This window comes from Cololabis saira, chromosome 16 (assembly GCF_033807715.1).
Source record: "Cololabis saira isolate AMF1-May2022 chromosome 16, fColSai1.1, whole genome shotgun sequence".
Taxonomy (NCBI): domain Eukaryota; kingdom Metazoa; phylum Chordata; class Actinopteri; order Beloniformes; family Belonidae; genus Cololabis; species Cololabis saira.
In genome coordinates, this window is record NC_084602.1 from 40,863,720 (window position 1) to 40,880,241 (window position 16,522).

Below are 16,522 nucleotides of genomic sequence, written 5' to 3' on the forward strand. Positions count from 1 at the left end.
TTTCATTGACCTCCAACAGACAGCTCATCATAAAGTTACAGCTAATCAGCGGATGTTCAGATCTTGATTGTTTTTAGAATTAAGTTGTTGAGTGAACTTCATAAAACACTAAATCTCTGTCTTTACGTTACAGTTTGTAAAAAGTTGAGGTCTAAGCTGAAGGAGAAGCACCAGCATGTGTTTGAGGGGATTATTAAAGCAGGAAACCCAACCCTTCTGGACCAGATCTACACAGAGCTCTACATCACAGAGGGAGGGACTGGAGAGGTCAACGAAGAACATGAAGTCAGACAGATTGAAGCAGCTTCCAGGAAACCAGACGGAGCAGAAACAACCATCAGACAGGAAGACATCTTTAAACCCCCACCTGGAAGAGGAGGACCAATCAGAACGGTGATGACGAAGGGAGTGGCCGGCATCGGGAAAACAGTCCTAACACAGAAGTTCAGTCTGGACTGGGCTGAAGGCAGAACCAACCAGGACATCCAGTTCCTGCTTCCATTCACCTTCAGAGAGCTGAATGTGCTGAAAGACAGAAAGTTCAGCTTGGTGGAACTTGTTCATCAATTCTTCTCTGAAACCAGTGAAATCTGCAGCTTTGAAGAGTTCCAGGTCGTGTTCATCTTTGACGGTCTGGATGAGAGTCGACTTCCTCTGGACTTCCACAACTCTACAATTGTCAGTGACCCCAGAAGCTCCACCTCAGTGGACGTGCTGCTGACAAACCTCATCAGGGGGAACCTGCTTCCTTCTGCTCGTCTCTGGATCACCACACGACCCGCAGCAGCCAATCAGATCCCTCCTTACTGTGTTTCCATGGTGACAGAAGTCAGAGGGTTCACTGACCCACAGAAGGAGGAATACTTCAGGAAGAGGATCAGAGATGAGGAGCAGACCAGCAGGATCATCTCCCACATCAAGACATCACGGAGCCTCCACATCATGTGCCACATCCCAGTCTTCTGCTGGATCACTGCTACGGTCCTGGAGACCAGAGAGGGAAGGGGGCTGCCCAAGACCCTGACTGAGATGTACATCCACTTCCTGGTGGTCCAGGCCAAACTGAAGAAGGTCAAGTATGACGGAAGAGCTGAGACGGATCCACACTGGAGTCCAGAGAGCAGGAAGATGGTGGAGTCTCTGGGAAAACTGGCTTTTGAGCAGCTGCAGAAAGGAAACCTGATCTTCTATGAACCAGACCTGAGAGAGTGTGGCATCGATGTCAGAGAGGCTTCAGTGTACTCAGGAGTGTTCACCCAGATCTTTAGAGAGGAGAGCAGCCTGTACCAGGACCAGGTCTTCTGCTTCATCCATCTGAGTGTCCAGGAGTTTCTGGCTGCTCTTCATGTCCATCAGACCTTCATCAAGTCTGGAGTCAACCTGCTGGAGGAACAGAGAAACACCTCCAGGTCGTTTAAAACAAGAGCAGAGACTGACCTCTATCAGAGTGCTGTGGACAAGGCCTTACAGAGTCCAAACGGACACCTGGACTTGTTCCTCCGTTTCCTCCTGGGTCTTTCATTGGAGACCAATCAGAACCTCCTACGAGGTCTGTTGGAACCAAAACAAAGAAGTTCGCGGGACAATCAGAAAACAGTTAAATACATCAAGGAGAAGATTTATGAGGATCTGTTTGCAGAGAGAAGCATCAACCTGTCCCACTGTCTGAATGAACTGAACCATCGGTCTCTGGTGAAGGATGTCCAACGGTCCCTGAGGTCTGGACATCTCTCCAGAACTAAACTGTCTCCTGCTCAGTGTTCGGCTCTGGTCTTCATCTTACTGTCATCAGAAGATCTGGAGGTGTTTGACCTGAAGAAATACTCAGCTTCAGAGAAGGTTCTACGGAGGCTGCTGCCGGTGGTCAAAGCCTCCAAGAAAGCTGTGTAAGGACGGACATGGACACATCTGTTTTAGTCAAATCACATGTTGTGTTCTTGGAGGAAATAAGTTAAATTCACTGTTCAACTAAGTTCAGGTTCATGTGGGACCAGTTCTCCTCAATGATTCATCTCAGGAAACTTTACATACAGAGAAGAGAAATGCAGTGATCAGTATTTATTGATTATTCGTTGAAATAATCAGCATGCATTGATATTATATCCTACATTTCTTTGTTAAATGACATAATCTACTTTTAAATGACCTCATGATCTCTCTTTAATCTCCTCTGCAGGTTGAGTGGTTGTAACCTCTCAGGGAACATCTGTCCAGTTCTGTCCTCAGTTCTCAGCTCTCAGTCCTCCAGTCTGACAGAACTGGACCTGAGTAAGAACGACCTGCAGGATTCAGGACTGGAGCAGCTGTGTCCTGGACTGGAGAGTCCACACTGTAAACTGGAGTCTCTCAGGTCAGAATCCACCAAGTGTTCAACTGTGGACCGTTACAACTGTTTGTTTGGTTGTTTTATTAGATCCCCGTTAGCTGCTGACCTTTCACAGAAGTTTCTCTGGGGTGTCATCACAATTATCAGCTTAATTACAACATTATCATTAATTAAAATACATAAACATACATGCTCACAACTCAGAGACAACAGACACTAGGAAACCTCCTTAAAGGGAAAGTTCCGTTTTTTACAACCTGGACCTTATTTTTGGCATTTTTTATGGTCGTATACTCACCCAGAAAGGTTTGGTGTCATTTGGAGTCCTTCGGAAGATATTAGGGGGTTTTGTGCGAGCCTCTTCTCCATATAACGGTAGTGAACGGGGCACAGCGGGACACAGACGATGCAGCATCTAAATAACACATTATTGCCGCGAAACTCGTTCATTTCTTTTATGAATCACTAGATCTGCTTCCAGGACCTGTTGTCTACATCCGGGGCTGTGTGTGTAACAAATAAATCAGTTTGTAAACAAGACCTCTGACCTGCATGACGTCATCTCTGTGCGCGCGTCCCGGACAGACAAAACGTTACAAAACGGTACAAAACTGGGATGCGCGCACAGAGATGACGTCATGAGTTCAGAGGTCTTGTTTACAAACTGATTTATTTATTACACAGACAGGGCCACAATGTTACAACAGGTCCTCGAAGCAGATCTAGTGATTCATAAAAGAAATGAACGAGTTTCGCGGCAATCATGTGTTATTTAGACGCTGCATCGTCTGTGTCCCGCTGTGCCCCGTTCACTACCGTTATATGGAGAAGCGGCTCGCACAAAACTCCTAATATCTTCCGAAGGACTCCAAATGACACCAAGCACCTCTGGGTGAGTATACGACCATAAATGCCAGAAATAAGGTCCAGGTTGTAAAAAACCGAACTTTCCCTTTAAAGTCAAAAACAACATTATAATCAGCACAATGGCATTATGACTCTATATTTCCTCTTTTGAAAGTCAGGATTTACACTTTCTCATCACACTCTCAAACAAGATATTAAGAAAAATCTAATGAACAGCTCAATTTAAAAAGAATAAAAAATATTTTCCATTTTTCAACAACACAACAACTCTCTGGACAGTGTGAGATAGAACAAACAATCATGTGTTGTTCACATTTTAACACTCCCCACCCCCTTCAGCAAAACTACACAAATCTGTTGAATTAGTCTGATAAATATACAGGATTCAATCATTCTTATCTTTAACTAAAAGTAAGATATTAACTGATAAACTCAGTTGTAACAGAATGATTAGGTGTTTGCAAGTTAAGTCAAATTATAAATGACACATTACTAAAAGTAAAGTATTTTAATATCTTCTGCTCTCAGAAAATATCATTTGAACTCTTTATAACATACAAGGATCATTATGATAAAAACCTCAGGAATCCTGCATAAATGATATAAAACTGGACACAGGATATAAAGTCCAGCAGTTCTCCACAGATCCATTCTGGTGTTAATAATTGTTGCTAGATCAGCTTCTGATCTCTAAACTGCTGCTTTGAACAATATTTGAACATCAACACTAATCAAAAGGATTGGTGTGTATGTTGGTGTTTTCATCTTAATCTAGTGTCAGACTTGGACCAGAAAACATCAGGATGTTCAGTAAAGGTGAACATGTCAGAGGAACAACCAGGAACCCACATCATGGATGTAACAAAAGTGTAAAACCTGTTTTATAAAGTCCAGATACGGTGGTGACCCACATGGACCTGATGACAACGTTGATATTTGAAGAAACACTTCTCTGATGAGACTGGAACATGTTTTACTTTCTGTTCAGGTTGAGGAGCTGCAGTCTGTCAGGGATCAGCTGTTCTTCTCTGGGCCCAGCTCTGAAGTCCAACCCCTCCCATCTGAAACATCTGGACCTGAGTGAGAACGAGAACCTGGAGGATTCAGGAGTGAAACATCTGAGTGGATTTCTGGAGAGTCCAGACTGCAGACTGGAGACTCTGAGGTCAGACATGTTTTAGTTGTGTGTTCAGATGAATCTGATGTGAAAGTTGTGTTGACACTAACCTGCAGACATCAGGCTGATCTTCTACTGATCCACACTGACCATCTGACTGCTCTGAGTTCTTCTTCTCTGCTTTAGTCCTCCAACACTTTGTCTCTTCTTAAACCTGAATGTGTCAGACAGGAACAAATGAAGAACCAGAGATGTGTCTGAACCTGGAATAAAACATCTTCACAAACATTAATTAACTTAACAGCTAATACGTTCAAAAATGTCATCCAGATGTTAATAAACTGAGAGAGTCTGACAGACAATAGTGGACAGACTGAATGTGTAGTCGTCCAATATATGAGTTATAGAACTCATTTACTGAATAACTTCTTACTGTGGCTGAAACCAGTCAAACCAACATTGGCTTCCTTTGACTAACATTAGATTTCACATTAACAAATACAAGTTTACCAAATATAAAACTCTAAACATGGAAAAACATCTTTTTCTATGATTTTTTAATATAATTCTGTCAGTGGTTGACATTTCCCCCAGTTTGTTTCTGTTTTGCCCCGCCTGTGTCCCCCCTGATTGTCACCTGTGTCTCGTTGTTCCCTGGTTATATCTTGTCTTGCCATTCCCTGCTCCTGGTGGTTCCGTACTGTGCTTCCCTTCATGTGTCCTGCCTGTTTTTGCTCCAGTTTTCTGATCCCTGTTTTTGTGTTTTGATCCTGCTAAGCAGCGCTTTGGTTTTTGGTCCTTTTCTTTGGAATAAACCCTTTTTTGTTGCGAACTCCTGCCTTCGCTCTCCTGCATCTGGGTCCTCACCTCACGAGCCTGACAGAATGGAACCACCAGAATGGACCCAGCGGGAGAGAGTTCCGCCTTCTGGGACATTGTATATTGGGAGGCGGAACTCACTATTCCTGGTTGGCGGCACCCGGATGAGCTGGAATCCCCGGATGAGCTGGAATCCCCCTTCCGGGGAACACGCCTGGCTCGGCGTGGGCCCCGGAGCATTCAGGCTGTGGAGCGACGGCGTCAACGCCAGCCCCAGCTAGCCGCGGTTCCGGCGGTGGTTTTGGGCGCGTCGTTGGTGGTCCCGGACGCATCAGTCCCTGCTTCGGTGATGGTCCCGGACCCCCCGCACCCAGTGCCCCGGACCTGGGTTCCCCCGCAGCCGGCTCCTCGTGTCAAGGTTCCCCGCCAAGCCTTCCAAGCCCCACGCAAAGTCTTCCAGGCCCCACGCCAAGCCTTCCAGGCCCCACGCCAAGCCTTCCAAGCCCCACGCAAAGCCTTCCAAGCCCCACGCAAAGCCTTCCAGGCCCCACGCCAAGCCTTCCAGGCCCCACGCCAAGCCTTCCAAGCCCCACGCCAAGCCTTCCAGGCCCCACGCCAAGCCTTCCAAGCCCCACGCCAAGCCTTCCAGGCCCCACGCCAAGCCTTCCAAGCCAAGTCTTCAAGGCCCCACGCCGAGGCCCAAGCCTAGGCCTCGTGGGCGACCCCCCGTGTGTTGGCCTGAAGAAATGTCTCCTTAAAAACATGGAAATGATGAATATTGTTCATTTATTCATAGTTTATGGAACATTTTAACAAGTTAAAATTTTTACATCAAAACTCAGGTTAAATAAACTTTTACCTTAATTTAATATTTACATAGAAAGACTGATATTTGAATTCAAATTCCATCAAAACTATTTCTGTGATTAAAAACTACATTAAACCCTGGATCATCACTTAGTTTCCATATTTTGACGAGTATTTGGTTCTAGTTTTCCTGTAAGGGTTCAGATTTGTACATTTTTGTACCATCATGCATCTGTTCTTCATCAATCAAATGTATTAATCAGACAAAAGTTTTCTGCACCAGTTCCAGATCCATCACTGGAGAAGAGATGTCTTTCATGAATGCTGAATAAACACAGACGTCCTCCTGTCCTGAAACTCTTTCTCTGCTCACAAAGTCCTTCTAGGAATGAAAACTTTATCGTCCAAAACATCATTTACAAACAGACGTGTTATTGGGACAGAAACACGTGACATGAATGGACTTTACATGGTCTAGAGTAGACTGTCGTCCTCATCACTGACTTTATTGAAATCAGCACAAACTCACACTTTTCTAATCATCAAGTCAATAATACTGAAGAGAAATATACGCAGACTATTGATCACATGTGTAACATCAATATGAACATCAGCCTTCATAAAGTCCATCACCTTTCTAACTCTCATCTGTATGGAACATTTATAATGATGAAGATGATGCTGAATTGTAATGTATCTGTAAAAGGATGAAGATGATGCTGAATTGTAATTTATCTTTTATTCTTTATTCAGATTGCAGCACTGCAGGTTGTCAGGGATCAGCTGTTCTTCTCTGGTCTCAGCTCTGAAGTCCAACCCCTCCCACCTGAAACATCTGGACCTGAGTGGGAACAACCTGCAGGCTGCAGATGTGGAGCAGCTTTATGATCTGGTGAAGAGTCCAGACTACCAGCTGCAGACTCTCAGGTCAGTGGAGGTTGGACTCGGTTCTGCTGCTTCCAGCAGTTTTCTACTAAAACCAGTTAGTATCAAAGATCAGTGTTTCCAGTGAAGCTGCAGCTTCTCAGCAGCTGCTTTCCTCATGAAGCTGTGAGAGGAGGATGATGACAGGCTGCAGGATTGTACAGAAACACAGAGACAGCAGTCGGCCAATCAGAGGGTCCAGATGTTTGTTGTAGACCAGTGTTGTGCTGGTGTTCACGTGTCCACAAATAAAGGAGTATTCCAGCTGATGGCCTTCCAGGATGTTCAGACACACAGCTGCTCCACTGCAGCTCTGAACTCTGAACCCTGGATGTGCTGATGGAGGGATCTCTGCTAACACTCCTTTATCTGCTCTCTTCTTTCTTCTTCCCTCTACAGCTGATGGAGGGATCTCTGCAAACACTCCTTTATCTGCTCTCTTCTTTCTTCTTCCTCTACAACAGATGGAGGGATCTCTGCAAACACTCCTTTATCTGCTCTCTTCTTTCTTCTTCCTCTACAGTTGGAGATGATGAGAGTGTCCAGGACGGACGAATCGTGTCCTGATCGTCCCCAGAGTTGAAGCAGCACCAGTTTGTGTGGGCAGACTCTGATTGGACCATGATGATGATGAAGATGAAGATGAAAATGGACATAGTTTCAGCTCAGTTTGTTTCTGTCTTCCAGCGTTTTACAAACTTCTCAAATATATTCATATGTAGCGATGCACCGAAATTAAAATTTGTGGCCGAAACTGAAAATAATAATAAACACTTGGCCGAATACCGAATAATACTGAACAATGGTTCTTTCACAGATTTTAATTTATTTTGGCAATTTTTTCACCATTGCATAAATAAAATAAATGTGCAGTTAAATACCCGCCAGTCACAATTTGTCTTACTGTACTTATTGTATTTTTTCTCATAATCCTTTTTCATTTTCTCCCATTCAAATCCAATTAATTGGGTCGCGGCTTTCCCAACTCCAACTCAGCCTGGATCATTTCTCGCGTTCTCTGCTTTTTCCCACATCCAAGTAGTGATCTGACATGCTGACATGTTCATTGCATTTAACACTGCCCCCCTCTCACTCCACGCTGTTCGCTGTTTGATTGCGTTATCTAAACACGCCGTTATTATTGTTCGTTTTTTTCCCCACTTATTCCACCGAACACCGAAAGTGTTTTTTTGCCATTTTCGGCCGAACAATTTAGGGTTACTGAACATTCGGTGCATCACTATTCATGTATTTCAGTGGCAGCCGGTGTAGTTTTCTCCAGGGGGCTGTACCAAACTCCAAGATAGACATATACCAAAAAGTAGGAAAATGATGTACTAAAGTATCACTTCTGTATTTGAATAGATGAAATCAACATTATCATGACAATCAGGGTTTTATTTTTTTGTACATATATTTTGTAACAAATGCATCAATTTAATAGAATACAGAGATATAAATCAGCTTTACAGTATATTAGAGCCATATATGAACAAAGTGATTATATAATTTAGATTTTGTAACATTTGATTTTACTGTATGTTGAGTAATATGCCGTTTTTAATATCAGTCCGCAAGGTTCTTGCTTAATATTACTAATGACTGCATCTTTCTCATTGGTTACGTATGAATCACATGATGTTCGTGTATTTTGTTTTGTGAAGCTATGGAATCGAGGGAGCACACTAGTTTTGACCGTGATTGCATGATAATATTATTTTGTCGTATAATCGCACAGTTTTTGTTTTTTGTAATTCAAAGAAAGGTTTTTCAATAAACTTTTGAAATAAGAACACGGACTGTGACGTTTCATTGAAGTTCAGCTACATGCTTGGGAACTATAGCTTAGTGTGCTTTACCAGAAAGTAGACGGAGCCACACTTACACAGTAAATATGAGGTAATATATAAAAACTAATTATTTTATGTATTGTGTTCATTTAATTTAAGGGAAAATGCAAATTAACATATCACCTCTATAAAAGTAGATGGTTATATTTTACACAGTCTATTCTAAAGCCTGAATTATGGTTCTGCGTCAAATCAACGCTGAGCACACGCCGTCACCGTGACGCCGTCATGAACCTTCGGACTTCTCCGTCACTCCATTTCTCCGCGGTGCAAAACCCCCCGCGACCTCTAGGGGGTCGCAATCTTTTCCTGAATGGTTTATCCGACTTTTCCGGTCACAGTGAATCAAAGAGATAAGGACAACTATTGTGAAAAAAACCAAAACAAAAAAAAAAAAAATCACACACACACGAAGAAAAGAGGCTGAAAGTTCACGACTGCTTCAAATCGGAAACTGGAAATGCATAGCTTTCAAGCGAACCAATCACAGCCCTTTCAGTCTGCTTTTGGTCTGCGTTTGGTCTGCGTCGCCTCCACGCAATTTTTGGGAGGTGCAGGTCAGTGACGGTGTCAGTGACGGGTCAGTGACGGGTCAGTGACGGGGTCAGTGACGGGGTCAGTGACGGTGTCAGTGACGGTGTCAGTGACCGGTCAGTGACCGGTCAGTGACGGGTCACTGACCCGAGAAAGTAGGGAGCAAAAGTCTGACCAGGACCAGAAGAGAAAAGTTCAGCTTTACTTTCAAGATAATACAACTAGAAATGTTACGTTCAAGCATCACAGGGAATTAAAGACTGAATCGGTGATCGATTGATAGTGATGTCCAGCTGATCAGGTCCAATCTGTTTCACGCTGAGCTTCTTAGGAAACGTCATCTTCCCTAATGGGGTTGTTTTAAGTGACTTCACTAAATTTAATTTATTTTTCCATTTTGCTTCTTCCTCCACTGTCCTTCTCCAACTCCCAGTAAAAACTCTCTGCTGCAGCTTGTGACAGTTGAGCCCTGACAAGTTCCTCTCTGGTCTGGAGGAACAAGCTCCTCTCTCTGGTCTGGAGGAACAAGCTCCTCTCTCTGGTCTGGAGGAACAAGCTCCTCTCTGGTGATTAAAGCTGCAAGCAGCGATGAACGGGCCCTCGCACTCATGGCCACTGTCCCCCATCAGCATATCAGAAATGACACCACCCACGACTTCCTATGTCAAACCATTCAAAAGTCATAGCAGAAAATAGCGCCAACCAATCAGAAGAAGGGGCGGGGCTAATTTTCACCAATTATGGTCAATGACTCAATACAGAGTCCGATAACACCACCCATGACTCTCTATGTCAAACCATTCAAGAGTTATGGTAAAGAAAAGTTTTCTAGGGGGCGCTGTTGAGCCGTTAGGCCACGCCCATTAATGCAAACCATGAAATATCAAATTTATCGCCAGGCCTGGCTAGCATGCAAAATTTGCTGACTTTTGGGGGAACTATCAAATATGGACCAATGAGATGAAAGGGGGGTGCGCGTTTTGGTGTCTAACATCGCCACGGTAACGCTTTTGAAAGAGAAAAGTAATGCGCCTAGTCGCAGGATGGAGACGCATATTTTGATGTATAACACACCCGGGTGCACGTTACGGTTCGGGCCGTATTAACTGTCGAAGGCATGGCATAAATTGCTTGATTAATTCAAAATGTTCAAAATGGCCGACTTCCTGTTCGGTTTCGGCCATGGCGCCAAGAGACTTTTCTTTAAGTTGCGCCATGATACAGGTGTGTACCGATTTTCGTTCATGTACGTCAAACCGTATTGTGGGGCTTGAGGCACAAAGTTTTCTAGGGGGCGCTGTTGAGCCATTTTGCCACGCCCATTAATGCAAACCATTAAATATCACATTTTTCGCCAGGCCTGGCTTGCATGCAAAATGTGGTGACTTTTGGGGCACGTTTAGGGGGAAAAAAGGCCCTCATTTCGTCAGAAAAAAAAAAAAAAATTCCTACAGATACAATAGGGCCTTCGCACTGTAAGTGCTCGGGCCCTAATAATGGAGAATACAAAAGGTAGATACATTTTATATTGCTGGTCAAACTCTGATGCATTATTTCTCCCTGCTCAGCACAATTAGACAGTCATAACAACCAGGAATGCATATGCAGAAGGAAATCAGACAGTTAGGGGAGCTTAAATACCCCTCCCAAATTGGTCAGCTGATTGCCACTTCAGTATATACGTGTCTTGTATAACACTGTATACATCCACATACTACAATGCAGTGTATTAACCTCTCAAGTGTATGCTCCCTGAACTAACTGAACTAACGTCGCAAACTACGAATCACTATCATACAAGTAAAAATGCATTATGTCCATGTGCTCACCCAGTTTCATTGTAGCATCATCTTTTGTCCAAGTAGTTTTGACGTTGATTTGATGCAGAACCATAATTCAGGCTTTATGGATCCGTGTTAAATCGACGCAGCCCAACGCCGTAGGGCACGGCGTAGGGTGGCATAGAGTACGCGTCGGTGTAACGCGGATCCATAAATCAGCCTTTACGATAATACAATGGTCGCATTGCGTAATTGGGCACGCGGTACATTTAAAAAAAATAATACGGTAGTTGTATGGACAATATTTATGAATTACACAGGCACATAAGACATACCTTAACGTGCACCTTGAGGTTTGAGGGCGAGTTGCTGAACGCAGACAGTTCCTTGTTTGCAGGCGCACACACGTTTGCAGGCGCACCTTCTTCACAATCAGTGACAGAAGTCGTTGCACTAGTGGCAATGACTTCTTCTGAAGAGGAATCCATGTCCAGGTCGGAATCTATTCTTTGCTGAGTTTGCCTTTCTTCTGAGAGCGTGTGTTGTTCCTCCTCCATTTTCAGCACTGGTTGTGTCTTAAAAGTAGCCACGCAGCAGAACTCCTCCCAACTTGGAGCGCAGCCCCTTATAGACTACTCTATGAGCGCAGCCCCGGTGTGCCGTTCTCACGGCAATAGCCTACATTTTCATTTAATGTAAGACTTTAATTTGTAGCGAGTAATGACGTGTCCAATTTTAAATATAGCGGATTAAAAGTACGATTTTTTAGTAAAAACAGTAAAAGTACAGAAAAATAAAATAAAAGTATCAATAAAAGTACAAATTCTCAAAAATCTTACTTAAGTACAGTAACGAAGTACTTGTACTTCGTTACTTTACACCACTGCAAATGGCACTCCCACATCCACATCATCTTTGCCCAAACTTTCCTTCGCTGCCTGATCTACCCTCCACCCCTACATGTGCAGGTACCACTGTGTCCACTAGAGGGCAAATAAATGCATTTAAATGCAGTAACTAATATGTCCACTAGAGGGTAAATGAATGCATTTAAATGCAGTAAAATATATGTCCACTAGAGGGCAAATAAATGCATGTGCCCTCTAGTGGGACTGAACATTGAGACGGTGGAGGAGTATAAGTACCTGGGTGTTCACCTCAATAATAAACTGGACTGGTCACACAACACCGACGCCCTGTACAAGAAGGGCCAGAGTCGACTCCACCTGCCGAGGAGACTGATGTCCTTCGGTGTGTGCAGGGAGCTCCTAAGGACTTTTTATGACTCTGTGGTAGCATCTGCTATCTTCTTTGCAGTGGTCTGCTGTGGGAGCTCGGAGAGAGACAGGAAGAGACTGAATCGACTGGTCAGGAGGGCTGGCTCGGTTCTTGGTTGTGCTCTGGACTCTGCTGAGGAGGAGGGTGAGAGGAGGATGCTGGTCAAGCTGAACTCCATGGACAACCCTCTCACCCGCTACATGACACTGTGGGAACATCGGCAGCTCCTTCAGCCAAAGACTGCTCCACCCGCGCTGCAAGAAGGAACGCTACCGCAGGTCCTTCATCCCCACAGCCATCAGACTGTACAATAAGAAACTGTAGCCACCATTGTGCAATAAACCTGTCTCTTTAAAAGTGCAATAACCACTAATACCTCAAATACCTCACATATTTTTGGAAATATTTGTAAATGTTTTGTAAATATCCGTTTATTTTGTGTTTACTACAGTGTTGTTCTCGTTCACGAAAACGGAAACGAAATATGTTCGTCAACGCCCATTTTTCCCCGGACGAAAACGAGACCGGACTAGACAAAAAACACGTGTATAAACAATAACTAAGACTAAATCATTATGCAAGTTCGTTGACTAATAAAAACTAAACGAAAATATAGTTCACAAAATAAATACTCCGCTAAAATCTATGGTCATTTTCGTTCACAAACAAAGACGATACGAAATATATAATTATAATGAACTTATCACTTCCTCCTGTCTCTTTTGCCATAGAGCGCCGCTGTGCGTTCGCAAATGCTCACCGGGACTGTCCGGGAGCACAGTTGTCTATCACTTTGTATTGGCTGTTGGTCAGGGTGCTTATATCGAACATACCCTTCCCCCACACACTCGCACTCACACTCACACATAAACAAACACACACCCTTTTTGAAGTTACCGCCAGCGCAGCATGCAGCTGCAGCTGCACACGATCTCGACGCGGACATTTCATTTCATTAAATAAAATAAAACGGTAACATGCTTTGCACGGGGATCGGGAGAAAGAGAAGGGAAGACGTCTGGAAACATTTTAGATACATTGACGTCGAAGATAAAACGGAATGCTTGATTTTAACGGACAGGGAGCAGTGCGGTCATAAGTTGAAGGGAAAGAACTCTACAAATCTGAAACGACACATCTCCATTTACCACAAAGAAATCAAGGTAAGCTAAGTTAAAATAAAGTATGTTGCTGGTTGTTTACAACATTAAATCAACGTTGTGTTGTTGAGTGTACTGTCAGCTTAATGTTACTACAATAAAACCTACCCGAAAGTAGTCTACTAGTTAGTGTGTGTGTGTGTGTGTGTGTGTGTGTGTGTGTGTGGTGTGTGTGACCTTATGACATTATGAGCAAAGGCTTTCAAGTGCCACTGTTTTCATTCATTCACATGGTTTTTGTGCAGAAGTTCAAAGCCCCTCTAAGATTATTTTGTATAAATGCACACTACACACACCTGCACAAGAGGTCCATAAACACAAATAAATCCAAACATGGGGCATTTTGAATCACATGAAAGGTGCAGCCATCGAGAGAATCATAACAAACTCCAGCTTTTTGTTGAGTCGTTTACACAGCTGCGACTGCAGCCAAAGTTTATAAAACCTGGCATTTAGAGGGTTAAATCTTTAAAAAATCATGAATATTTGATATCAATACTTAGGTCAGATATTGGTGAAAGAAATGAGCTCAATTAAAGTAGAATATAATATTAATGTATAATATGTTTTAAATAATTGTCAAACTAAAACTAGACTAAAATGCAAATAGTTTTTGTTGACTAAAACTAAACAAATAAATTCAGTTTCATGGACTAAAACAAAGACTAAAATGCTCGACTTTTAGTCGACAAAAATGTGACTAAATAAAAAAAGGATGAGTTCGACTAAATATGACAAAAAACAACAACGGCGATTGAAACAGGACTAAGACTGAAACAAAATTTAAAAATAGCCGACAAGAACAACACTGGTTTACTACTTTTTTTCCTCTCTTGTACATAGTCTTTTTCTACTTTTTATATTGCTCTTTGTAATTTCTATTTTACATTTACATTTTTTGTATAAAGCGTGTGTGTGTTTTGGCTGCTGCACGACTGAATTTCTCTTCCGGGAGATTAATAAAGTACTATTCTATTCTATTCTATTTAAATACAATAATTTATGTGTCTAATAGAGCGCAAATAAATGCATTTAAATGCAGTAATATACCTTTCCACTAGAGGGCAAATAAATACATTTAAGTGCGGCAATTTATATGTCCACTAAAGGGCAAATAAATGCATTTAAGTGCGGCAATTTATATGTCCACTAAAGGGCAAATAAATGCATTTAAATGCAATAATTTATGTGTCCACTAGAGGGCAAATAAATGCATTTAAATACAATAATAAATGTGTCTAATAGAGGGCAAATAAATGCATTTAAATGCAATAATTCATGTGTCCACTAGAGGGCAAATAAATGCATTTAAATGCAGTAATTTATGTGTCCACTAGAGGGCAAATAAATGCATTTAAATGCAGTAACTTATATGTCCACTAGAGGGCAAATAAATGCATTTAAATGCAGTAATGTATGTGTCCACTACACCTAGGTGTTAGTCATGTGACATTAGTCACAGAGCCGCTCCGGCCGCCGATGCGGGCAGGAGTACCCGCCCCCACGAAAGTGGCCCTCAAAGACCAGAGGGGCGCCCCGCCGCTGAGGCAGTGGGGGGGACCGGAGACGGGCCCGGAGAGAGGGAACCCCCCAGCAGGGCGATACCCGCGCGGGCCCGCCAACGGAGGGCCCAAGACCCAGGCATGCCATTCATTCATCCATCCATTCACCTATCCGATATCTACTGTATACTAATAATAATAATATGATATACTATCACAATAATAATAGTAATAATATTATTAATAACCATCTTTGTATGACATAATATTAATAAATTATTACGTTTTGATGTCCTGCCAATGGAGGCTCAAATCCTCCATGGCAGGACCCTTCCATACCGCATTCTCACCGACACAGACGCACAATCACGCACCGTTTCCCCCTCCCCGGGGGGGTCCAGCACCGCCAGAAGGCACCCCAGGCTGCACGGCGAGCCCCGCCAGGCCCGGGTATCCCGACCCACCCATCCCAGGCCGGCGAGGGAACGCGGGTGATGTGGGACCCCCTCCCGCCCCTGGTGTTGAGTGCATGTGATTAATGCCATAAAAACAGGGAGGGGGAGGACAAGGTATCGATTTGACACTGACCCCCCACTCCCGAACGAAATGTCCTTGTCAAATGTATTTATTAAGTGTTGAATGTGCAGTGTCTACAGTGCTGTTAAAACCGTGAGGCGGGGAGTGCCGGGCCACGCGGGACAATGCCCCCCACGACCCGGACCCCCCGCCCTTCGCCTATGTGCGTATGAATCGTGTAGGGGGGGAAGGATGGGGAGCAGAGCCGGAAGCCAGGAGGCAGGACCAGCAGAGCCGGCCCTGATAAGACACCCACGCTCCCCCACTGGCCATCCAGTTGACGGGGGCCGGCCCTCCGAGCCGGGCCAGGGCCCCACCGTACCTCCACGGGCGCCCCCGGTGCCCCCAGACGGAGGGGGAACCGGTCCAACATCCCCCCATTCATACTGACAACATAAGACAGACACCTGGGAATGGTGCCACCCCGCCGCCGCCGCGCCCGGCCGCGCAGCCCCCGGCCAGGGGAGGCCCGAATAGTTATTGTCAAAAGTAATTATCGCCTGTTAATGGAGTCAATCACTCTCAATCAACAATAATAAATCACAAAAAATAGTCTTTTCAAAGACTTCACAAAATTAGTTCGTTTTTTCTTCTATTTTTTCTTCACCCAAAAATAAATTAAACATTTTTTAATTTTCTTCTCTTTTTTCCACAAAAAAAAAAAAAAAAAAAAAAAAAAAAAAAGATCCGGAGCAGGAAACCTTTGTTGAACAGGTTTTTCTGTTGAAGGAAACGAACCTGTCGGCTGATTCTGACATTAATCCTGAAGTCGACAAGATTCCATCTAAATAAATGAATGAAGTACACGTTTCACGTTCTGGAATCAGGTGTAATTTATTAATTAAAGCACCAGCGGCACTTGTTTGTTCCCGGTTGTAAACAGTGAGGATTGTAATCAACCATCAGATTTCAAGCTACAATCAGGAGGGATTTCAAACACAAACACAAATACAATTAAATAACTGTTAGGAAATAAAAATC

The 16,522-nt window shown here is 43.5% G+C and overlaps 1 protein-coding gene across 2 annotated transcripts in view; it reads left to right on the plus strand.

The window, feature by feature from the left end:
* LOC133462726 (NLR family CARD domain-containing protein 3-like) overlaps nt 1-8,653 on the plus strand; it is a 69,498-nt gene extending 60,845 nt beyond the window's left edge. For both annotated transcript variants that reach the window (XM_061744124.1, XM_061744125.1), the window contains exons 9-13: nt 134-1,886; nt 2,177-2,350; nt 4,182-4,358; nt 6,690-6,863; nt 7,384-8,653. In XM_061744124.1, the coding sequence (XP_061600108.1) occupies nt 134-1,886; nt 2,177-2,350; nt 4,182-4,358; nt 6,690-6,863; nt 7,384-7,393 (2,288 nt within the window). In that variant the 3' untranslated portion in view covers nt 7,394-8,653. The remainder of the gene's footprint in view (nt 1-133; nt 1,887-2,176; nt 2,351-4,181; nt 4,359-6,689; nt 6,864-7,383) is intronic.
* Nucleotides 8,654-16,522: the final 7,869 nt, after the last annotated feature.